This window comes from Capricornis sumatraensis, chromosome 2 (assembly GCF_032405125.1).
Source record: "Capricornis sumatraensis isolate serow.1 chromosome 2, serow.2, whole genome shotgun sequence".
Taxonomy (NCBI): Eukaryota; Metazoa; Chordata; class Mammalia; order Artiodactyla; family Bovidae; genus Capricornis; species Capricornis sumatraensis.
The window spans coordinates 251,485-276,144 of NC_091070.1; the positions used below are offsets into that span (position 1 = coordinate 251,485).

At 48.7% G+C, this 24,660-nt stretch overlaps 1 protein-coding gene and 1 non-coding gene across 2 annotated transcripts in view; both read left to right on the forward strand.

The window, feature by feature from the left end:
• SPG11 (SPG11 vesicle trafficking associated, spatacsin) overlaps positions 1 to 24,660 on the forward strand; it is a 74,844-nt gene that overhangs the window by 49,547 nt on the left and 637 nt on the right. The window contains exons 28-39 of the mRNA XM_068965609.1: positions 5,931 to 6,093; positions 8,591 to 8,805; positions 9,241 to 9,961; positions 15,096 to 15,235; positions 15,933 to 16,131; positions 16,866 to 17,003; positions 19,773 to 19,906; positions 20,638 to 20,745; positions 22,424 to 22,592; positions 23,054 to 23,142; positions 23,277 to 23,432; positions 24,079 to 24,230. Coding sequence (XP_068821710.1) covers positions 5,931 to 6,093; positions 8,591 to 8,805; positions 9,241 to 9,961; positions 15,096 to 15,235; positions 15,933 to 16,131; positions 16,866 to 17,003; positions 19,773 to 19,906; positions 20,638 to 20,745; positions 22,424 to 22,592; positions 23,054 to 23,142; positions 23,277 to 23,432; positions 24,079 to 24,230 — 2,384 coding nt within the window. The remainder of the gene's footprint in view (positions 1 to 5,930; positions 6,094 to 8,590; positions 8,806 to 9,240; positions 9,962 to 15,095; positions 15,236 to 15,932; positions 16,132 to 16,865; positions 17,004 to 19,772; positions 19,907 to 20,637; positions 20,746 to 22,423; positions 22,593 to 23,053; positions 23,143 to 23,276; positions 23,433 to 24,078; positions 24,231 to 24,660) is intronic.
• On the forward strand, positions 21,718 to 21,819 carry LOC138074720 (U6 spliceosomal RNA). Its single transcript, XR_011144533.1, has one exon. It is a non-coding gene; the product is annotated as a U6 spliceosomal RNA (small nuclear RNA).

The following is a 24,660-nucleotide window of genomic DNA, read 5'->3' on the forward strand; positions in this document are numbered from 1 at the left end:
TTTTTAGCTTCTTCAAGATTACTGGTTGGGGCATAGGCTTGGATTACCGTGATATTGAATGGTTTGCCTTGGAAACGAACAGAGATCATTCTGTCATTTTTGAGATTGCATCCAAGTACTGCATATTGGACTCTTTTGTTGACCATGATGGCTACTCCATTTCTTCTAAGGGATTCCTGCCCACAGTAGTAGAATAATGGTCATCTGAGTTAAATTCACCCATTCCGGCCCATTTTAGTTCACTGATTCCTAGAATGTCAACATTCATTCTTGCCATCTCCTGTTTGACCACTTCCAATTTGCCTTGATTCATGGACCTGACATTCCAGGTTTCTATGCAGTATTGCTCTTTACAGCATTGAAACTGGACGTGGAACAACAGACTGGCTCCAGATAGGGAAAGGAGCACGTCAGGGCTGTATGTTGTCACCCTGCTTATTTAACTTACATGCAGAGTCCATCATGAGAAACTCTGGGCTGGAAGAAGCACAGGCTGAAATCAAGATTCTTGGGAGAAATATCAATCACCTCAGAGATGCAGATGACACCACCCTTATGGCAGAAAGTGAAGAGGAGCTAAAAAGCCTCTTGATGAAAGTGAAAGAGGAGATGAAAAAGTTGGCCTAAAGCTCAACATTCAGAAAATGAAGATCATGGCATCTGGTCCCATCACTTCATGGGAAATAGATGGAGAAACAGTGGAAACAGTGTCAGATGTTATGTTTTTGGGCTCCAAAATCACTGCAGATGGTGACTGCAGCCATGGAGTTAAAAGATGCTTACTCCTTGGAAGAAAAGTTATGACCAACCTAGATAATATATTCAACAGCGGAGACATTACTTTGCCAACTAAGGTCTGGCTAGTCAAGGCTTTGGTTTTTCCAGTGGTCATGTATGGATGTGAGAGTTGGACTGTGAAGAAAGCTGAGCGCCAAAGAATTGATGCTTTTGAACTGTGGTATTGGAGAAGACTCTTGAGAGTCCCTTGGACTGCAAGGAGAATCCAACCAGCCCATCCTAAAGGAGATCAGCCCTGGATGTTCATTGGAAGGACTGATGGTGAAGCTGAAACTCCAGTACTTGGCCACCTGCTGCAAAGAGTTGACTCATTGGAAAAGACCCTGAAGCTGGGAGGGATTAGGGGCAGGAGGAGAAGGGGACGACCGAGGATGGGATGGCTGGATGGCATCACCAACTCGATGCACATGAGTTTGGGTGAACTCCGAGAGTTGGTGATGGACAGGGAGGCCTGGCGTGCTGCAATTCACGACTCTTTGGGGTCGCAAAGCGTCGGACACGACTGAGCAACTGAAGTGAACTGAATGAGACAACATCAGTTGGATCGCATGTTCTTACCATTCTGCCCCTCTCTGTCTTTGGTGGGCGAGTCTGGTCTGTTAACGTTTGCAGTGATTGCTGATGGCGAGGGGCTCCTGTTGTGCTGCTCGTTTGCCGTGTGCCTCACAGCTTCTGTGTCCCTGGTCTCTGGCATCCGTGTCCTTTTTTGTGTTTAGTTGATTTCTTTGTGTAGTAAAATGTTTAAATTTCTTTCTCATTTCAGTTTGTCTATTCTATAACTGTTTTCTTAGTTGTTAACCATGGGGGTTACACTTAACGTCCCAAAGTTACAACACTGTAACTTGAATTTTATAGAGGTTTAACTTCAGCAGCAGACAGACTGCCACGTCACAGCACTGGCCCCACTCCTGTTGGTTGTTGGTGTCACAAAACTATGTGCCTGGAAACATAAACTATTTGTTTTCAAAGCATCAGTCTCTTAAAGTATAAAGAAAACAAGATTTCGAATTACAGGTCAGAGTTACAGTAACACTAGCTTAAACTAATAACTGTTCTTTTTTCTTAAATGTATTGGTCTTTCAAACTATATAGAAAACAAAAAGCTATTGCTGCAATAATACTGGCTTTATAATTGGCCGTGTATTTACTTTTACTGAGCTCTTTTATTTCTCCACATGGCTTTGAGGTAGTATCTAGTGTCCTTTCATTTTACCTTGCAGGACTCCCTTGAACACCTTCTGCAGTGCAGGCCTAGTAGTCCCAGATTTCCCAGCTTTTCTTTATCTGAGAATATCCTAATTTCTCCGTCACTTCTGAAGGGGAGTTTTGCCAGATACCATACTCTTTTCTCTTTTTTTATCTAAATAAGACATGTAATGTATTTTTAAAATTGATTTATTAATTTATTGTTGTGTTGGTTTCTGCCATACATCTACATCAATCAGCCATAGGTTCAGTTCCCCAACCAGGGATTGAACCCATGTCCCCTGCAGTGGAAATATAAAATCTTAACCACTGCACTGTCCCTTTAATGTCCTAATCTTTAATGTCTGGCTCCCAAGGGAAAAAGCAAAAAAGAAGATGGGGTTGAAAAGAGCACCAGCCTTTTAAATCCCCTGGAAGTCACTTCAGTTGAAGGGAGTAGAGCTTGCAACAATCAGTTCAGTTCAGTCGCTCAGTCGTGTCTGACTCTCTGCGACCCCACGTACCGCAGCACGCCAGGCCTCCCTGTCCATCACCAACTCCCGGAGTCCACCCAAACCCATGTCCATTGAGTCGGTGATGCCATCCAACCATCTCATCCTCTGTCGTCCCCTTCTCCTCCTGCCCTCAATCTTTCCCAGCATCAGGGGCTTTTCAAATGAGTCAGCTCTTCACATCAGTGGCCAAAGTATTGGAGTTTCAGCTTCAGCGTCAGTCCTTCCAATGAAGACCCAGGACTGATTTCCTTTAGGATGGACTGGTTGGATCTCCTTGCAGTCCAAGGGGCTCTCAAGAGTCTTCTCCAACACTACAGCTCAAAAGCATCAATTCTTCGGCGCTGAGCTTTCTTTATTCTCCAACTCTCACATCCACACACGACCACTGGAAAAACCATAGCCTCGACTAGATGGACCTTTGCTGCCAAAGTCATGTTTCTGCTTTTCAACATGCTGGCTATAGGTTGGTCATAACTTTCCTTCCAAGGAGCAAGCGTCTTTTAATTTCATGGCTGCAGTCACCATCAGCAGTGATTTTGGAGCCCAAAAAAATAAAGTCTGACAGTTTCCACTGTTTCTCCATCTATTTCCCATGAAGTGATGGGACCAGATGCCATGATCTTCGTTTTCTGAATGTTGAGCTTTAAGCCAACTCTTTAACTCTCCTCTTGCACTTTCATCAAGAAGCTCTTTAGTTCCTCTTCACTTTCTGCCATAAGGGTGGTGTCATCTGCATATCTGAGGTGACTGATATTTCTCTCGGCAATCTTAATTCTAGCTTGTGCTTCTTCTAGCCCAGCGTTTCTCATGATGTCCTCTGCATAGAAGTTAAATAAGCAGGGTGACAATATACAGCCCTGACGCGCTCCTTTTCCTGTTTGGAACCAGTCTGCCTGCAACAATAGGGGAGGTGAAATATCTGTCATCGTCTGCCTGCCTCTCTATTTGCGCTGTGGTCAGAAGCAGCAAACAGCTCCGATCTTTGAAAGACCCAAGGTTCTTTATGCCACCCCTGCTGTCTCCTCGACACAAGGTGCATGTAAACTGCTCCAGGAATATGTGCAAGCTGCCTTCCAGGTGGCTAGGAGTGAGAAATAGGTAGCTGCCACTGTGCTAAGGACTGAAATGGACCAAAATTATCCGCAGTTCATGTTGCAAGTTTTCCTCTGGAAGTTGTAAGGCTTTGGCAGACCCCAGAGTTCCAAGAGTTCCATGTTGCACCGATTCTGCCAGGTAATTGTCGTCTAGGTGACGAGACAGAATTCTGGTGTTTTAAATCTGCTGTTCTACACACACACATGTACGATTTTTTAAAAAGGAATTTATTTTTTAGAGCAGTTTTGGTTCACAACAGAATTGAAAGGAATGTGCAGAGATTTCCCATGTACCTCCTGCTCCCACACATGCGTGGCCTTCCCTGTTACCTGTACCACTCGCCAGAATGACTTGTTAGCAGGGATAAACCTACGCTGACACACCGTGGTCAGCCCAGTCCATAGTTTGCCTGGGTCACTCTCTGTGCACCTTCTTTGGGCATGTGTTTGGACGAATGTATCGTGACTTAAGTCCATGATCGCAGTGCTGCGCAGCGTGTTCTCACGCCCCAGAAGTCTTCCGTGCTCCCTGCTCATCCCTCCCTACCCCAGTCCCTGAGAGCCACTGTCACGTCTGCTGTCTGCTTGGTTTTGCCTTTTCCACAATATGGTAAATTGTAACCATACAGAATGTAGACTTTGTAGATTGCCTTCTTTCGCTTAGTAACATACATTTAAGTTTCTTTTATGTCTTTTCATGGCTTGATGGATCATTTCTTTTTCGTGTAGAATAATACCACGTGGTGTGGATATACCAGTCCATTCGCCCACTGCAGGACTTCTTGGTTGCTTCCAAGGGTTAGCAGTTACAGCCAGAACAGCTGCTCTAAACACGCATGGGCAGGTTTTCATGTGGACGTGGGTGTTCAACTCGTTTGGGGTCACTAAGGGATGCTCGGTCACGTGGTGAGCACGTGTCTAGCTTTGGGAGAGGCCGCCAAACTGCCTTCCACAGCGGCTGTGCTGTGTTGCGTTCCCACCAGCAGTGGAAGCTCCTGAGGCTCCACGTCCTCACTAACCTCTGGTGTTGGCAGAGCTCCAGACCTTGGCCTTGCTCACAGCTGTGTTGTGGTCTCTCACCGTCGTCTCATTTTGCATTTCCCTGATGACACAGGGTATGGGTCTTTTCCTCATATGCTTATTAGCCATTTGTGTGTGTTTTGGGTCAGGTGTCTATTCAGGTCTTTAGCCTATTTGTTTTAAATAGCGTTGCTTATTTTCTGTTTAGTTTTAAGAGTTCTTTGTGTATTTTGGGTAACAGCACCTTAAAATCAAACGGGTGTGTTGCAGATGTTTTTTCCAGGCTGTGGCTTTTCATCTGATTCTCTTGACACTGTCTTTTGTAGGGCAGAGGTTTGTAATTTTATTGAAATCCAGCTTATCAGTTATTCCTTTCATGGATCATTTCTTCGATATTTTATCCTAAAAAGCGTCACCACACGCAAGGCCAGCTAAGTCTCCTCCCTTGTGAACCCCTAGGGGTTTCCTAGTTTTGCGTTTCACCCTTCGGCCCTCGAGGGTATGCTCTCCCTCTTGCCTGTCTGCTCCTGCCTCGGCCCCTACAAGGCGGAGTGCACCTGCTCCGTCTCTGCCTCAGCGCTTTCCTTCCATACGGTTCTCCCTTTAACCAGTTCCATCGCCTGTCTGCTGTAGACCGTCTTCTTAGAGCAGTAGAGGTAGGGGATCAAGGAAATAACAACTAAGAAGTAATACTCTGATTCAGGCCTAGTGCAGCTGCTGCTTGGGGTCATCTTCCTGTTAACGTTTGTAGCATCTGATTGAAATGACAAAAATTCAGGCTTACTAATTGAGATTCTTCTGTAATGATAGTGTAAACTATAAGCACACCCGTACAACCAGCTCAGAAATGTTAAGCAAGTCTCTTTAAGAGGTCTTCACATGTGAATTTCAAATCTTCTGGACTCCAAGGCAAGCTTAGACCCTCTCTGAAGAAGCTGCCAAGTGAAGCATGTCTGGTTAATTTCACAGTCACTTCCAGGGCTGTAAGTTTGGCGGTCACTGTCTGGGGGGTGTTTGCATTGCTTCACTCCGTTCAATCTCTAGGTCTCTCTCCCTTTTTTACCTTTTACACACACAGCTCTCTACACCAGAATTCCCCACAAAGAGACAAACTACAAAGCTGGCGAAGAGGGCTTTTATTTGCTATACCAGTTACTGCTGTCTGAAAAGGACCTGAAGGAAGCATCCGTCCTCCTTTGTGATGGGAGATGTCTTGGATGGGACCTTGGCTTTTGTAGACATTCTCAAGTTTCGGAGATTTTTTTGATGTGCTGTTCCTGTGAAACCACTTTCCCTACCCCTCTCTTCTTTTTGATAGCTTGAGACAGCAGCCACAAGGGTCCCCGCTGCCATCCCTGCGCCGTGGCTGAAGGAGCACGTGTGTTTCCTTTTGAAGCTTATGCTGCAGCAGTGTGGCACCCAGTATGAGCTGGGGAGGCTTTTACAGCTGTTTGTTGGAATAGAGCATCTCTTCTCTGATGGTAAGACAGTCCTTACATCTAAGTTGCTGCTAGGGAGTTAGCATACTTAATCTTGAACATAGTTTAGGAGAGCATTCAGGAAATTAAGACGCATGTGACCTGAAAGATTATAGGCCAGAGCGCGGTGTGAGGAGGAGGTGACAGGAGACCTCGACCGAGGGCGGAGCGCGCGGCGCAGCGGGGGGTGGGGCGGCCCGGCGCGGCCGTGCGCCGATGCTGAGCGAGCAGCCGGCTCTCCCCGGCTGACGCCGGCTCTCCCCTGTCACTGCTCTTTCTCTGACAAGTGGCCTTAACGTGTCACCGTTTCTCAAGGTCACAAACTTGTTTCAGGAATGCCTAATTCATTTTGAAGGTTTTAAGAGACAAATTGTGCTGATTTTTTGCAGATTCCTCTCGACACTGGCAGTCTCTAAGCTTATTGCTGATTGGATGAAACTAGTATTCCCTTATTTTCTTTCCTCCTTTTTTTGAGAATTTCAAGTTTTTGTTGAGTGGTACTGTTACTCTTTTACACTAGATTCTAGTATTTTTCACTCCCAGGGTTATGTTATCACATTTAAACTCACAGATGTTCAACTGGAAGCTCACATTTGCACAGAACAGTGCTAGAATACCTGGGCTTCATGCCAGTCTTGTAGGCTGTGCAGGCTTGAAGGAAAGAGGGGGTGTTCCCAACATGTATTATACAGGAGCTACTTGTCAATCACTGTGTAGGCCAAGCCGTAGATCCTTTTAGTATATTGTCAGCGGTGTATAGTAACTTTTAAGCTTTTCAGAAATGAATTTCCTGTTTTCTTGCCAAAGTACCATATCTTAAAAGATTACAAAGATTGTCTATGTTGTTAACCATTACCATAATGACTTACTCACCGAATTACATTGTTTTTGTATAATATTTTTATGTGTATACCATGTGTGTGCTTAAGAGGAGAGAAACATGGTTTTTTTTTAACTTAAATTATACGTTGTGCCAGCATAGAAAGCCAGCACACCAGTACTGGTGGTTATTACACAAGGTGTCTCCGTCCCTGGAATTAGCTGCCTCCCAGCGCAGCCCGGCCGGTGGCAGGGGAGCAGGCCCTGTGCAGTGGTTTGCGTGCCCCTCCTTTATCACAGGGCAGACGGGGGCTCTGTGTTACTCTGTCTGAGAGTAGGCACGGACCAAACCACGTAAATGATTGGCAGAGAATTCCTAGGGTTATTCAGGACAAGAATTTCTAGGGCAGATAAATAGCGCATCATTTCACTTACACGTGGCATCTAAAGAGTGAATGGACAAGCAGAACGGGACAGAAGCAGACACACAGGCACCGGGAGCAGAGAGGCAGTTGCCGGAGGGAGGAGGGTGAGGGGCAGGCAGAGTAAGAAGAGGGTCGAGAGGCACGCACCCAGCTACTGAGGAAATGAGCCACAGGAGGCCCTGGACAGCCTGGGGAGTGTGTCGGTAAACGTGGGAAAACTGTGTCTGGTGGCAGATAGTTACTGGATGTGTCGTGGTAATTGTTTGGTAGTGTTCAGAAATGTCAGGGGCTTCCCTGGTGATTCACTGGTAAAGAATCCGCCTGCCAGTGCAGGAGACATGGGTTCGATCCCTGATCCCGGAAGGTCCCACGTGCTGCAGAGCAGCTAAGCCCGTGCGCCACGACTGCTGAGCCTGTGCTCCAGAGCCCGCGTGCCACAGCTTCTGAAGCCCACACACCCCAAAGCATCTGCTCATGTCAGAGAGAAGCCACCTCGGGAAGCCTGCACCCCGCAACCAAGAGAAGGCCCTGCTTGCCACAACGAGAGAAGAGAGCCCACGTGGCCACAGAGACACGGCACAGCCAGAGATAACTAAGCAGAAGAATGTAAACAATCAAGGTTAAAAAATGCCGAACCACTGTGTCGTACACTGAAACTGATGTAAAATTGCACGTCAGTTATCGCTCGATTAAGATTTCCTGGGGCCATCAGGGAGTGCTCAGCTGGGTCTCCTTGGGCTGTGATAGACAGATGTCTGGGAGAGCACGTGGGGCTCCGTTCCGGATGCCGGGGAACCACGTTAGAGTTCTGGCTGTTGTTTAGCTGTCCTGCAGGTTATGTATGTTGATCCACATGATGCTTGGCATAAATGAATGAGTGAACAATCATAAAAAGAAACTTAAGGTAGAAAAGTCTGGAAAAAGATGGAACTGACCTGAAAGGCCAAAGCTTCCCAAAGCTGTTGCATGGGAGGCCAGCAGCTTCCGCCTGGTGTGTAAAGCCAGATGTATAGATGGGGCCCATGTGCTAATCTTTAACAGTGCTTGCTATATAGGAGCTGCCTTGGGCTTCCTCTGCCAGCCAAGCAGAGTAGAGAAATGGGTGGTTGTTTTCCCTTTAAGCACATTGTTAGGTTAAATATACACATTCTTCCCTCATATTTAGTTGCTCTTGAAATGGCCGTATCAGTATTTTGCTTCTGTTTTTTAATGTTTCATTTTGTTTTAATGCTTAACTCTGCTTCTGTTCGGCACAGGCCCAGATGTGAAGAAGCTGTGTGTCCTCCATCAGATTCTGAAGGATACACCCACAGCCATTAACCGTGCGCTCATTACTAGCTACAGCCTTGAGAGTTTCCAGCGTGAATGTAGGTCAGTTTTGGAAAAACTGGAGACAGACGGACACTTTGCTTTGGCCAGGAGGGTAGCAGAACTAGCTGGGCTGCCTGTGGACGACTTGGTGATTGAAGAGGTATCATAGGTCTTTAAGTTAATTAAAAACTGAGCTTTTTGAATCAGCATTGTTTGGAGAATTCATGGAGATATGTGACTTATCAGAGATGATACTTTTTCACTTTTGACACACAGATTACTTTCAGAAATGGATGAGCCTGCAATGCCCATTTTTGAGGAATATTTGCTTTAATATAAAGTTAGCTTACAGGACATGCTTCAACTGTATTGAATAGAATTAAATATAGCGTGGCTTCCTCTTGAACTTCATTCCGTTAGATAAATTTAGAATTGTTTTTCATATTTTACCTTTACAGATAAAACTTCCAGGATCCTCTGTAGCCAAGTCCCATGTTCTCTAGTTTGATGTGGATTCTTACAAGTAGGGAGCAGTAACATTTATGATACTTCTCTATCTAGGAAAAGCTAAGACTTGCTTTGCTCATTTTCACAGATGACACAGGAAATGCAGACCTTAAAGCGCATTGACCAGTGGTCCCTGAAACAAGCACGAATTGACTTCTGGAAAAAATGTCATGAGAATTTTAAGAAAAATTCCATTTCTAGCAGAGCAGCAGCTTCTTTTTTCTCAGCCCAGGCCCTGTGGGCAGGTGAGTGCCCCGCTTCAGGGGGCCCCAGCAGCGCCGAGGAGCGCCACCTGCTGCTCACGCTGGCGGGGCACTGGCTCGCCCGGGAGGACCCAGTGCCTCTGGAGGACCTGGAGGGCCTGGAGAAGCAGGTCTGGCTCTGCCGTGTCGCCCAGCACACCCTCACGGGCAGCCAGGAGGAAGGAGGGCCCAGGGCGCCTCAGCAGGCCTCAGCTGGAGGTGACCTTTCCCTTGATGGCTTAGCCAGTGAGTTTTCGTTCTCTAACTTGGCTGTTCTGAACACATCAAAATACTTAGAACTCACTGGCCTTCCATCCAGAGACATTTGCGACAGTGAACTGAACTGGAAGGAGCAGGCGTCCCTAAACTATTTGATCGGGCGCCTGCTGGATGACGGCTGTGTGCACGAAGCAAGCCGAGCGTGCCGGTATTTCCGTTTCTATCACCAAGACGTTGCCTTGGTGCTGCACTGCAGGGCGCTCGCTTCAGGGGAGGCTAGTGAGGATGACCTGCACCCGGAGATCCTCGCGCTCTTGGGGAGTGCTGAGCTTCCTGAGGAAGAAGAGGGTAAGTGAAGGTCCTGCTGCCGCCTCCTGGGAGGCGCTCTCTCCAGGTAGAAAGAGACTTGACACACCAGTTACACTAAGTTAAGGGTAATCCATAAACTAGATAATTAACTACTCAGTGAGGTAGAAACACCTGTATTTTTAACTAGCTGTGTAGCAAGATTAGAGGGAATTCTGTCTGATTTACAGTTAATTCACTGGAATTTACTCTGTGTAAATAATCATGTTTCCAGTTGTACATGATCATATTTAGAATTATGGTTGATTTTTTACATTAAGCTTAAATTCTGTGATCTTGCTAAACTCACTTACCCTAAGAGTTTTCTTGTAGATTCCTTGGGATTTTCTATGAAGATAGTCATATCTGCAAGTAGAGGTGGTTCTGTTTCCTTCTCTCCAGTCTCTTTCCCTCATTAATTATTCTTCATTTATTGTACTGACAACAGCTTCCATCCTTGCCTTGTTACTGGTCTTAGGGAGGAGGCATTTAGCCTTCATCATTAAGTATTAGGTTAGGATTTTTGAAGATCCCTTTGTCATGTTGAGGAAGTTCTATTCCTAATTTGCTGATAGTTTTTATCATGAATCATTGTTGAATTTTGTCTCTTTTTTCTTCATCCATTGATAAGATTGTACTTTCCTCTTCTCTAGACTAGTAGTACAGTGCGTGTATGTGTGAGAAGTTGCTTGAGTCGTATCCGACTCTTTGCAACCCGAGGGACTACAGCTCACCAAGCTCTTCTGTCCGTGGGGATTCTTCAGGCAAGAATACTGGAGTGAGTTGCCATGTCCTCCTCCAGGGGATCTTCCTGACCCAGGGATTGACACCATGTCTCACACCTCCTGCATTGGCAGGCAGATTCTTTATCACTGGCACCACCTGGGAAGCCCCAGTAATGCAGTAGATTACATTAATTGATTTTTTTAAACACTGAACCAGCTTTTTGTATTCCTAGGAAAAACCTCACTTGGTTATAGTACATCATTCTTTTTGATATACTACTGGAATCAACTTACCTTGTTGAGAACGTTCGCATTTTTGTGCATGAAGAACACTGATCTGTACTCTTATACTCTTTGGTTTTTGTATCAGAGTAATGCCAGTTTCATGAGTTGGAAAGTTTCCCTCCTCTTCTGTTTTCTGGAAAATTTTGTATGGAATTGGTGTTATTTCTTCTTCAAATGTTCAATAGAATGTAGCAGTAAAACCATCTAAACCTGGAGATTTTTTGCTTTGGAAGATTTTAAACTGTAATTTATTTCATAGTTATGTGACTAATCAGGTTATTATTATTATTATTTTTAATCTTGGGTGGGTTTTGGTAGTTTGTGTGTTTTGAGGAAACCTTTTCTTGCCTTTGGGTTATTTTAACAGTTTTTAGTCTTCCATTTTAATTTGGGATTTTGACTACATAGCTTTGCATCTTTTTTTTTTTTTAATTGGTTGCTTTAAGGGTTGCATTAAACACATGTAACTTTTCACAGTCTACTTAAAATCATGTTTTCTCACCTCAACTGAAGGTTAGAAACCTTGTGGGTCATGTCCCTTCTCTCCCTTTATGTCCAAGTTGCCTCATTATGTAACTCCTACATACATTCAAAATTTCATCAAACAGTGCTAAATTTTTTGTTTTCAACTGAAAAATATGTTTTAACAAACTTGAGAGTTTATTATCAGTATATTTACTCAGATATTTAGTCCTTTTTTTTTTTTCCTTCTTCTTAATTTTTTGGCCATACTGCATGGCATATGGGAGCTTAGTTTCCTGACCAGGGATTGAACTCGTGCCCTTCTGCATTGGAAGCGCAGAGCCTTAACTGCTGGGCTGCCGGGGAGGTTCCGATATTCGGTTTCTGTTGCTCCGCCTCCATTTCTGATGCTCTGAGCTTCCTTCCCGTCCCTTTCTCCATCTGTGTGAAGGGCTCCGTAGTGATTCTTTAGAGTCATCTGTTAGAAGCAGATATTTACAGTTCTTGTTGCTCCTCCTTCATTTCTGATGCTCTGAGCTTCCTTCCGTCCCTTTCTCCATCTGTGTGATCGTTAGAAGCAGAGTGCTCCAGTTTTTCACTTCCTCAGTGTGTTGTTCGTCTGGGAATGGCTGTCTTACTCCTTCCATTCCTGAAGGCTGATTTTTTGCTGGGTATAGAACGTTTATTCTTTTCTTTCCACACTTAAAAATGTTCCGCCACTTGCTTTTTGACCCGCATGATATTTGATGAATAATCTGCAGTCTTTTGAATTGTTGTTCCCCTATCGTCACATTTTTCTCTTGTTGCTCTCAAGATTTTTTTTTTTCTGTCTTTTCAGCAGTTTGATTTTTGGCCAGGGGGTGGTGTGGGTTATGCTGTTTGAGCTTCTTAAGCATGTAGGTTTATCAAATTTAGGTAGTTTTCAGACATCGGGGTTTTTTTTGTTTTTTTTGTTTTTTAATTTTTTTCAGCACCATACTCATATTGCTCTCCTCCTGGGACTCCAGTGACATGAATCTTAGAATGTTATTGTCTCAAGTCCCTGAGGCTTTGTTCAGCTTTTTCAATTTTTCTTTCTCTATTCGTCTGTCTTCATTTTCACTGACTCTGGAATTTCTATTCTGTTAGCTTTTATTTCTGTGATTTTTAAGTTTCAGTTCTGAAATTTCCTTTTTATTCCTCATCCCTTTTATTTCTTTTCTAAGACTGTGTTTTTCTGTTTAAGTCGTGAGCGCTCGTAACTGCTCGTTGGGGCGTTTGGAGCAGCGGTTTTGAAGTCTCTTCCAGGAAATTTCAACAGTCATGTCATTTTAGTGCTGAGTTTCAGCATTTCTTTTCTTGCATGAGTTGAGCTTGTCCTGTATCTTTGTATGCTGAATACTTTTGCGTTGTATCTTGGATATTTTGAGTGGTATGTCATGAGATGTTGGATCTTGTTTAAATCCTGTGAAGAATGTTGATATATTTAGAGCAGCCAGTTGAGCTGGCTGCGTTCAGACTACAAGTGCCCACCACTTTGTGTGGGCTGTGGTTCTGACAGCCATTCTCCGTTTCTTTGTGCTGCTGTGCAGACCATCCTGTGTGTGCCAGCCTGTGCCCAGTCTGCAGCCTGAGTAGCGATCTGTCTGTTGACTCACTCCTCTGAGTCTTCGATTGTTGGTCAGGACCAGATCCATAACGCAGAGCCCAGGAATGGATGAGCCCTAATGTTTATGAACAGCTTTATTGTGTTGCTTTCCTAAATCCCTCTCCGGGGCACTTCCTGGTTGCCTGAGGCTTCCCGTTTCAGTCTTTCAGTCTTCCGGCCAAAGCTGGAGCTGCCAGTTGCCCTGTTCTATCATACGATCTCCTGATGGAGTGCGTCTTGGGCCAGCCAACGAGATGATGCAGAGAGAGCAGGGGTCCCTCTGCCTGCTCAGGACCGGAGCGCCTCTGGTCTGAAAAGAAGGTCCCTCTCTGAACTTTGGCTCTTGCCAGCTGCTGCTGCAGCCTGCCCACCACAGTTAAGGTTGCTTAAGAGCAGAGACGAGAGATAATGGGCGCTCCTGGGAGTTCCCGTTCCACTCCGTGAGCCTGTCCTCAAGGACGTCTCCTGAACTGCTCCTTTTCTCTCTGAGCTGCAGTGATGGGTTCTGGGTTTCAGGCAGCACTGCATTCAGTCTGGAGGGTACTAGCAGGGAGACAGTGGAAGTACAGGTTATCTCCAACCCACCTGCTCCTGTTTACTTTCCAGAGTCTTCATAGAGGGCTCCGTGCCCTGGATCTAGGCTTTATGTGGAGTTCAGTGGGAGAGACCTAGAAATGGAAACCCAGATGAAGGGTTTTAAGCAGAAGAATAACATGGTCTGAGTTGCTTTTTATTTTTTTGTGTTTAAAGTATATTTTTTAAACAGTAGTATCTTAAATACAGAAGGATTATATTCTTAATGTAACAAATCACACAATACAGACGTGCGTGAAGTAGAAAAGTAAAAGTTATCCACCCGTTCAGCACCACCCCCACCGACCTCCCCAGGATAACCTCTCGTACTTGCGCGGCGTACGTCGTCCTCTGTGTGTGGGCTTGCACGCGCGCGTGGACATGCATGCTGTCAGTGCAGAGAGATGAGCCTCGTTGTTCTAGTGGCTGCAGAGTACTGTATGAATGTATATGATTTTTTAACGATGATTCACTGATACACACTTAAAATTTTTTAGTTTTGTTTTTGCTATTAGGAACAGTGTCATGTAAATATCCTTTCCTATTTTTTCCCCTAATAGGAAACCCTTTATTAAATTGAAGTTTTATTGTAGGCTGAGCTTTTTTAAATTATTTTTATTTTAAAGAGAAACCAGGAATGGCTTTTACTTTCACTGTGCCTTTAAGATTTCTATCCAGCGGCACCTTGATTTTTTTGATCGGTATTTTATAATGCAGAGGGCACCAGGTTTGCGAGGCTGAACTGGGGGAGCAGGGAGACTGGCAGCAGGGGACAGGGACAGCCTCTTAGATGCATGGGGTGCAGGCTGGACGCCAGGCAGTGACCACAGAGATGTTCCAAGATGCAGTCAGGCAGACCTGTGATGACTTGATAGAAGGGGAAACTGGAAGGGAGTGTGTGTGGGGGAGAGTCTGGCGGGCGTCTTTGATGGTCTCTAGTATGTGTGTGATAAGGCACTGGCAACCCACTCCAGTACTCTTGCCTGGAAAACCCCATGGACGGAGGAGCCTGGTGGGCTGCAGTCCATGGGGTCGCTAAGTTGGACATGACTGAGCGACTTCACGTTCACTTTTCACTTTGCTGCATTGGAGAAGGAAATGGCAACCCACTCCAGGGTTCTTGCCTGGGGAATCCCAGGGACGGGGGAGCCTGGTGGGCTGCCGTCTGTGGGGTCGCACAGAGTCGGACTCGACTGAAGCAACTCAGCAGCAGCAACAGCAGTATGTGTGTTAGGTGGCTTTGAGTCTTTTTTAGCCTCTGAGACCTTCAGAGTATCCTGGGCTGGGATTTCCTGGAAGAGGGCAGTGACAGAAGGGTAAGTGGGGTGTGAGCCCTGTTAGAAGTGGTCCCAGACCCGAGGGAGTCCAAAGGGTGCAGTGAAGGAAGCTGTGAGCAGAGAGGCAGGGTCGTGGGGGCCAAGGAGAGGCCTTGAAAGCCCCCCCACAGACCTCTGTTTGCTTCCAGCTTCCAGTCTGGACAGTCGGTCGTTTGTGATGCTGCCCCCCGCGGATGAAGTGGTGACGAACCTGGAAACTCTGACAAGCAAGTGCCTCCACGGGAAGCACTGCTGCCGGCAGGTGCTCTGTCTCTACGAGCTCGCCAAGGTGCGCGCCAGCGGGGCCTCCACGGGGAGCTGCCTCGGGGGGCCGGGGGGCAGTTGGGACGTTGCCCGGTCAGCTCGTCAGTGATGACCCCGACCTGGAGGGAGCGCTCTTGTCGGTGTGTTGGCCCCTGTAAATCCACCCCCTGAACCATAGAGGGGAGCTCGCCGTGTGGGACAGGGCCCCAAATTTCAAGTTTTTAAAATGAACTTGAGTGTAAAGACGGGAGCCAAAGCAGCCAGCAGCTGTGTCGGCTTTGTGCTGATTGAGGGAGAAAAAGATTCTACCCTCAATGCGGTGGAAGAGCGCGAGAAAGCTAGCCGAGGGTGAAGCCCTGCCTTGGACAGAGCGCAGAGGCGGCTTTGGAAATTCAGATTGCCTGCTGCCATGGGAACAGTAAAGAAGGGCTCCGCCTTTTATTTAGGTTTCATGACACTTGAAAAGCTCAGTGTTCAGTCAGAGAGGGTAAGTCACCTGATGATTTCTGAAGACAAACCTTCTCTTGCTTGGATTCAGCTCATTGGCAAAGTGATAGAAGGGACTCAAAAACCAGGTTTCCTTCTTGCAAGCTTCCTGCTTAGGGTGAGGGATCTTGAAGCTCAGAAAACCACGGCCTCTGTCCCTGTCAGATTCCGGGAAGGGTGGTGGTCTGCTGGCTTCCACTGGCCCCTCGTGATGGCGTGGGTTGCCTCCCTCTCAGGAGCTGGGCTGTTCCTACGCAGACGTCGCTGCCCAGGATGGTGAGGCCGTGCTCCGGGCCATCTTGGCCTCTCAGCAGCCTAATCGATGCAAGCGAGCTCAAGCCTTCATCAGCACCCAGGGCCTCAGGCCAGACACAGTGGCTGCACTTGTGGCTGAAGAGGTGACCCGGGAGCTGCTGACACCGTCGGAGGGAACAGGTGCCCTGCTCCCAGGCCTCCCCGGCCTTCCAGACCACTGTCCAGCTGCGCCAGCAAGGGTTCGACTTTCGTTCATGTGCATCCTGTGTGCTGTCCTGGCAAGGTGCCAGGTTGCACTTGGAAGAGAACACACTGCACTTATTTCCTCCTTTAAAAATATCGATTTACTTGCTTATCTTTGGCCGTGTTGGGTCTGCATTGCTGCATGCGGGCTGCTCGTAGCTGCAGAGCGCGCGGTCTGCTCTAGAAGCGCGGGCTTCTCTTCGTGGTGGCTTTTCTCCTGTTGCGGAGCTTGGGCTTCGGTACCGCTGCACGTGGGCTCCGTAGTTGGAGCTCGTGACTCGGCAGCCGTGGCGCGTACACAGGCTTAGCTGCCCCGTGGCGCGTGGGGTCTCCCAGGACCAGGGCTCAGACCGGCGTCCGCTGCCGTGCGAGGTGGCTTCTTAACCACTGGACACCAGGGGCCCCTGCATTCCTTTGCCCACTGTTGCTTCTTGTTCACCGCTTTAGGGTCGTATTTGGAGTGACGGTGCTTTTCTCTGAGCTGATGAGCCCCTGCTGTCCTGTGCGAGGGCACCTCGCCCGCAGCGCTGGAGGATGGCCGCCCGGGCAGCTCCCTCGGCGTGGCCTCCTGGGCCCAGGCCTGCGCAGTGGCCTCCTGCCCTGGGGCTCCTGTCTTCCTCTGACCTCTCTCACGGTAAAACTAGCGCCTTTCTCCACGTCTTTCTATACAGGACACAGGCAGGTGTTTAGCCCAGCAGAGGAAAGCCAGGTATTTCTTCAGCTGACCGCTTTGTGTCAAGACCCCACCTTGGTGGGCATGAAGTTGTTGGAGAAGATTTCCTCTGTTCCCCACGGGGAGCTATCTTGCAGTAAGTTGCTGGCCATCTTCTCACATGGTTGGGCCCGAGCAGGTCACTGGGAAGCCTTCTGTTGGACCCTTGTTGCCTGTCTGGATCCCTCCTCCTCCACAATTGTTAATAAGTTCTCAGTACAAAGCCATGAGTCCACTGAAGAAAAGCTAGAAAATATGTGTGGAAATGCAGCCCAAAATTTAAAATCACACCAAAAAGTAACCTTTCCCCATTTTGTATATTTAGCTTATTTCATTCTTACATTACCCTGCAAAATGGCTATTATTGTCCCCATTTTAGAAGAAGGAAACTGAAACTTCAGAGAAGTTGATTAATTTATAACTTATTATGTGACATAGCTGGCATCTGAACACTGTGGTTTCAAAGCCCATTTCCGTGCTGTTGGGCTCCTTCAGTAGTGTGTGCCCCTCTCATCTTTTTCTGTGCAAGTCCATAGATGCTCATTTTTTTTAATGGCATTATACTGTGGCTACTACTTATAATTATAAATATGCTATCATTAATATCTTTCCATGACACTGACTATTCTACATAATTTTTTTAACAGTTACACAGTATTTCTCTTACATGTAATTTTAAAAGGTATACCCTGTTACAGGACCTGCAGATTGCTTATAGTAGCTTCTGCAGCTTTAAACACTGACAGACGTGCTCACAGGCAGTCTGTGTGCACATCCATGATTACTTCTATAAGAAAAATTCCTGATTCAGGAGTATGCCCGTTTTTAAAGCTTTCAGTTCAGTCGCTCAGTCATGTCCAGCTCTTTGCGACCCCATGAACTGCAGCATGCCAGGCCTCCCTACCCGTCACCAACTCCCGGAGTTTACTGAAACTCATGTCCATCAAGTCAGTGACGCCATCCAACCATCTCATCCTGTCGTCCCCTTCTCCCCCAATCCCTCCCAGCATCAGGGTCTTTTCTAGTGAGTCAACTCTTTGTATCAGGTGGCCAAAGTATTGGAGTTTCAACTTCAGCATCAGTCCTTCCAGTGAACACCCAGGACTGATCTCCTTTAGGATGGACTGGTTGGATCTCCTTACAGTCCAAGGGACTCTCAAGAGTCTTCTCCAACAACACAGTTCAAAAGCATCATTTCTTCAAATGGCACCCCACTCCAGTACGCTTGCCTGGAAAATCCCACAGACGGAGGAGTCTCGTGGGCTGCAGTCCATGGGGTCACTAAGAGTCGGGCACGACTGAGCGACTTCACTTTCACTTTTCACTTTCATGCACTGGAGAAGGAAATGGCAACCCACTCCAGTGCTCTTGCCTGGAGAATCCCAGGGACAGAGCAGCCTGGTGGGCTGCCGTCTCTGGGGTCGCACAGAGTCAGACACGACTGAAGCGACTTAGCAGCAGCACCTTTCTTTATAATCCAACACTCACACCCATACACAACTACTGGAAAAACCATCGCTTTGACTAGACAGACCTTTGTTGGCAAAGTAATGTCTATACATAAAATATAAAATATATGTATTGCCAGATTTACTTCAGAGAAGAAAAATTCACTTCTCCCTCTTAAGCAGTGTGTGAGAGTATCATTTCCTGGGATGCATTGAAAGGGAAAGTGTTAGTCAGTCAGTCATGTTCGACAGTTGACGAGCACATGGACTGTAGCCCTCCGGGCTCCTCTGTCCACATGATTCTCCAGGCAGGAACACTGGAGTGGGTTGCCACTCCTCCTCCAGGGGATCTTCCCAACCCAAGGATGGAACCTGGGTCTCCTGTATCTTAGGCAGATTCTTTATGTTTGAGCCACCAGGGCACGTTATACTCTGCAAATCTGATAGATGCAAAAAAAAGGCATCTTACTGATGTTTAGTGAACAAGTGAGATTTTAAGAGGTTGAACAGTTTTATTTTTAAAATAACCTTCTGGGAATTCCCTGGCGGACCAGTGAATTTGCTTTCACTGCCATAGGCCCAGGTTCAGTCAGGGAACTAAGATCCTGCAAGCCGTACGGACAGCCAGAAGACAGGGACAGATTCTGCAGCTCCTGCCAGTCCAGTTCAGGAATGTCTGCCGAGCACTGACTGTGTGCCAGTTACTCTAGAAGCCAGGACTGTGGCGGACAAGTCAGACAGCAGCCCTGGAGCTCACAGACGAGGGGTGTCTCACACAGTAAGAGGACCAGTGGCATCAGGAAGGGTTTGGAGAGGAACTGTGCGAACCAGGGCCTGAAGGACTCGGAGTGAGAGGGTCTGGGGAGGCCCCGTGCACTCAGCACAGTGTGGGCCAAGGCTGGGCCCCTCTTCTGGCTTCCAGCACCACGGATAACTCTTCTCTTTCCCTTTCGATTGTGTCCATGGTGACTGTGTGTAGTAGCTTTAAGTTTGCGTCATCAAATCTTAATCGGAAAAGTCCATAGAAGGACCAAGCATCAGAATGCACCTGATTAGGCCCTGACGCCCCGCCGAGCTGCAGAGAGTGCCCTCGGGCTCGGGGTGGCAGGCACTGCACCAGTCTGCGTGCAGGGAGTCTCCATCTGTGGAAAGCTGGGAGCCTCTGTTCTCACTGATGTAGCCTTTCAGAAGTGCTGTCACTATGTGGGGACTGTCTGAGGAGAGTTAACCCTGTGCTATCACTGAGAGAAAACTGACTCCGTCAGGGGGCTGTCCTAGAGCTGGTGCGGCCAGGGATCTCAGGGCCTGGTGAGAGAGCCTTCTCCAGAAGGCCCCGGCACCCTCCGGCCAGACGCAGACTGAGACACCGGGCAGCCGGAGTGGACAGGCCTGTCTTAACGCGTGCCCACCCCACCCAGCCACAGAGCTGCTGATTCTGGCTCATCAGTGCTTCACGCTGACCTGCCACATGGAGGGCATCATGCGCGTCCTGCAGGCCGCCCGGCTGCTCACCGACAACCACTTGGCCCCCAGTGAGGAGTACGGGCTGGTGGTAAGTCACCCCTGACCTTTGTGCCCATCCTGAGATCACCTTTGACAGACAGGTGGGCTGGAGGCCGTCTCAGAGCTGATGTCTCAGGGAATCTGCCCGTCTCGATACCGCTACCTACTTGGTAGCTGGCTGGGCAGCTCAACCTTCTGCTCCAGATTTCTATCAGAATCCAAGAGAGCGCCAAAGGAACAGAAATCAGAGAGGATCCCTGCCGTGCTCCAGGCTGTCGCACCCATTCACCCCACTTTTCCAGAGGGCTAAGACAGCAGTCGTTTTCCCCGCAAAACAAGGCTCAGACCCGCCTCTTATATGTGAATTGAAAGGAGCTGGCAACTCAGGCTTCCCGTACTTCCGCAAATTCTGTAGGCTTGAAGTTGACCCAAGTAGCTGAGCAAGCAGTTGGGTGCTGTAATTAGGAGTGTGGGGACAGAAGGGTGCCTGCCCAGGAGGATGACCCTTCAGCACGCGATGGTCATGTTTAGACAGCAGAGGAGGGGACAGCCAGCGCCTAGCATGTATGAATTCTCCAGAGAAGGCCCCTGTTGGGTACGTGGGGCCGGGACGAGGGGAGGCAGGCGGGAGGAAAGGAGGGGAGCCTGGCAGCCTGGCCATTAACCCTGCTCCCCGCTGGAGCCGGGTATGTGAACGCGCCTAGCCGAGCTGAGGAGGAGGGGGGTCTGGCTCGGAGAACGCCAAGCAGTGCTGACGCAAGCTGCCTTCTCTCCCTGCAGGTGCGTCTCCTCACTGGCATCGGCAGGTACAGTGAGATGACGTACATGCTCGACCTGCTGCACGAGAGGCACTGCTTTGAGATGCTCATGAGGAAGAAGCTGGACCCTGTAGGTGCACAGTGTTTCGGAGCTGCTGCTCTCCTGACCCTTGGGAGTCTCGGGCTTTCTCAGGAGTAATCCCAACCAGGGTGGACTTGCGGGATATGGAAGATGAGAACCAAGGACCTCCCTCAGACATACTCCAAAACCAGTGGCTTGAGGTTCCAGAGCTCCAGCCAGGTCACAGATGTGCTGATAGACGCAGTGATGAAGAGCAAGGCTCCTCACTTCCTGTCCCAAGGCCTGCTTTGGCAGGGGCAAAAGCCCTCCCCGGATTGACCTGCCTGGGCCCTTAGAGTGGAGAGTTTTCACGGGACCATGAAAAAGTGTTCCTAAGAGCTGCTCAGACGTGGGTGCCGAGCTCTGGGCCTAGAAAGCTGTGGAGCTGCTTACAGTGACCAGGAAGGAGGCTGGGAAGCAAAGGCCTGGCTCGCCAGGCCTTGGGCCTCTGGTTCTTGTCTGTCCTTAGACAAGCTGTCTGACACCAGGCTGCATCTGAGAGTCTGTTTCCAAGTCTTTCATGGGCTGAGTATTGTTTCCACCCATTTCACCTCCCTGTGGGGCTTCCCGGGGAGTGCAGTGGCTTAGGACACTGCTTCCGATACAGGGGGCGCAGGTGTGATCCCTGATTAGGGAACGAAGATCCCGCATGCTGTGTAGCAGGGCCACAGAAATTAATGAAAACCTAGGTGCACTTTGTTATCTGAGAACTTGGGCCAGCCAAGCAGGATTGAGAGACATATTTTTCTATATGTTGTGCGGGTAGGAAGTAGCCTGCTTTTCTGAGTTAACAAGCAGCATTCAGAGAAGCAGAAAGGTCTGCTCAGTGGTGTCAGGGCAGACTAGTCCAGTCACAAGGAAAGGAGCAAGGGGTGCCTTTCAGGGCTTGTAGAATTGTTCTGGAGGCGTTTTTGTTTCTGCATTGAAGCATTCTTTTAATAACTTTGTTTCCAATTACGAAAGTAATGCATTTTAAGACATTTGCTTACTTCAGCATATATACTAAGAACCGGAGTCGTACAGAGATGAGCATGACCCCTGCACAAGGGTGACACAGAAATTTGTGAGCATTCCGTATTAAAACAACCACTTGGGAAACAGAGCACGGAAAAAGCCTTGTTGTGTCTAGCTGCTGTAGTCACTGCTAACAGTGTGGTGCCGGCCCTTGGTTTCCACATGCACCCACAAGCATGTACACATGCATGTTTACGTGTGTGTGTACATGTTTACATTTTTTACTAAACTTGTGTCATGCTGAGCAGATAGGGAATAGCCTGCGTTTCTCAGTGTTCAAGTCAACATTGGTTCTAGTGGCTACATTAGCCTTTTGTTGGCCATCTGGATTATTTCTAATTGTTTGCTATCAAGTATCCTTGTTATATCCATCTTTGCCCTTTCCTCTGCTTGCTTCTTGAGGGACAGAACTTAGAGTGGAGTTGTGAAGGCTCATGCACGTGTACACGTTGTTAAGGCTGTTCCTCCGACAGGTCTTGGGGTTCACACTCCGGCCAGCAGGGAGGATGTGCCGTTCGCCTGTATTCAGGGTAGCAGGAACATGCCTTCACTTGGGCCTCTTTTCCTTTTCCGTGGGAGTTTTTGAGGAACTTGCAGAAGCGAAGGACTAGGTCAGCCCTGCCTGCTCTGCAGTGCCTGGCCGAGGCCTCGGTAACCCGGTTTCTCTGGGCAGAGCGGCACCCTGAAGACGGCCCTGCTGGACTACATCAAGCGCTGCCGCCCCGGCGACAGCGAGAAGCACAACATGACCGCGCTGTGCTTCAGCATGCGCCGGGAGATCGGCGAGAACCACGAGGCAGCTGCCTGCATCCAGCTGAAGCTGATCGAGTCTCAGCCCTGGGGTAAGCAGCGGTCGCAGCGGCACCCCCGGGGCAGTGCTGCTGGCCAGGGAAGGGTCTCAGGGCTAAGGACGGCAAGAGACCAGGAGACTGACACCCACCTCAGCTTCTTGACGTTCATCCGGTGGGTCCCAGCGGGGCGGAAAGGAGGCGGAAGGGGGGTCGGAAGGCATTTAGCCCTCTTGTAGCCCGTGCGTCCAGAGGTGTCCTCTGTCAGGAACCACTGTATGCTGCGGCTGTGGGCGCCTGCCAGGACGCTTGAGAGGAGCGGACCAGACAGGGCAGGGGCTCCCACTCTGGCGTGTGCGGAGGGAGGGAGTGCGCGAGGCTCACTTCACCTGAGCGAGACACGGCTGCCTCCCTGTGGGCGCGAGCTGGGCTGAGTCTCTAGCCCACGCTGCTGCCCTGGGCGAGAGCAGCCCGCTCTGGGAGCCACACAGGCACGTCCGCTCCACGCCCTGCAGAGGACCACGTCAAGGATGGGCGGCGACTGAAGCAGCTGCTGCTGAAGGCCCTGACTCTGATGCTGGACGCGGCGGAGAGTTACGCCAAGGTAACCGGGAGCCTTGGTCAGACTGGCCTTGGGGCTTGGTTTTGCAGGAGGAGTGACTTTGTTCCGCTGCTGGAGGGGTCACAGGGGAGACGTCACCAAGTCTATCCGTGCCGACCTCCGCCCTTGCCCCTCAGGACTCCTGCGTGCGCCAGGCCCTGCGCTGTCAGCGGCTCACCAAGTTGATAACGCTGCAGATTCACTTTCTGAACACCGGCCAGAACACAATGCTCATCAACCTGAGTCGCCACAGGCTGATGGACTGTATCACGGCCCTGCCTCGGTTCTACCAGGTGAGCGCAAAGACCCAGCAGGACCGCCGGCCTCGCCTCTCCTGGTGTCCGTCACAGGGCCCAGAGGCTGTGCGGCTTCCCTGGGGGTCTCAGGCCGGCCAGCCCTGCCTTTGCAGCCTGACCCGCCCAGCCGCCTCTGCACAGTGGAGCTTCTCGCCAGCACGTCGTCTGGGCAGAGGCTGGAGACCAGCGAGGCCGCATGCCGTCCCCTTTCTCCGCACTGTTAAGCCTTTGCACTTCAACAGTTGAGGTTCAGGGGAACATCCCTGCTCGTGGTCCCGTGAGCACCTCTGAGCCCGTTTCCAGAATGTGTGCGCTTTCGGGATAGCATAAAAAGCCAGGGCTTCGGGGAGGCCGGTTCCAGCCCTTTAACAAGGAGGGATAGTTATCAGGGAATCAGCCCTTTCACTGAACAGAGCTGAGTGAGAGAAATATTCTTCATCAGCAGTTCTCTTCACTCATTTGTGAAGATCAGAATGGGGTGTCAGGGGAAGGGTAACGTCAAACTTCTCACCAGCCCTGACAGCCAGGCTTGAACGTCATCGGCAGCGGCCACACTCGCTGAGCGCGCAGTGTCGAGCTGCTTTCTAGAATCGTTTGCCTCTAACCGTGTCCTCCTTCCCTTCCTCCCCTCCACCCTTTTCAGGCTTCCATTGTGGCAGAGGCCTATGACTTTATTCCTGACTGGGCTGAAATTCTGTATCAACAAGTGATTCTTAAAGGAGACTTTAATTACTTGGAAGAATTCAAGCAGCAAAGGTTATTAAGACCCAGTATATTTGAAGAGATTTCAATAAAGTAAGTACTAAAATGCCTCTGCTTTGGTGTCAGGCATGGGCTTTAAGAATTTTATAGCTAAGTATAAGTCCACCATGTCTAACCCCTTGGCTTTAGATGGCAAAGAGATGTCAAGAATATCCAGAGGGATAAGATCTTTTACCAGACTGATGCAGAGGCATGAGAACAGCTGGCTTATGATGCTCTGTACCCAAAATGGGAGGAGAGCTACTCAGCTGGCCCGAGGTGCCAAAAACGCTAAACATCAAAAAATCCCTTTGGAGCAGGAAATTAAGGCCGGCGTTAAGATACTCATTTTTAATGAAATTTCATTGTTATCAAGCACTGATAGCGAGGGCTATACTGGTACCCTAATACTAGTCTGATTTCCTAGACTCAAGCACGTTCTTTTCTCTAGGTAATGCTAAGTATCAGAGCTTATAGCCCTCGC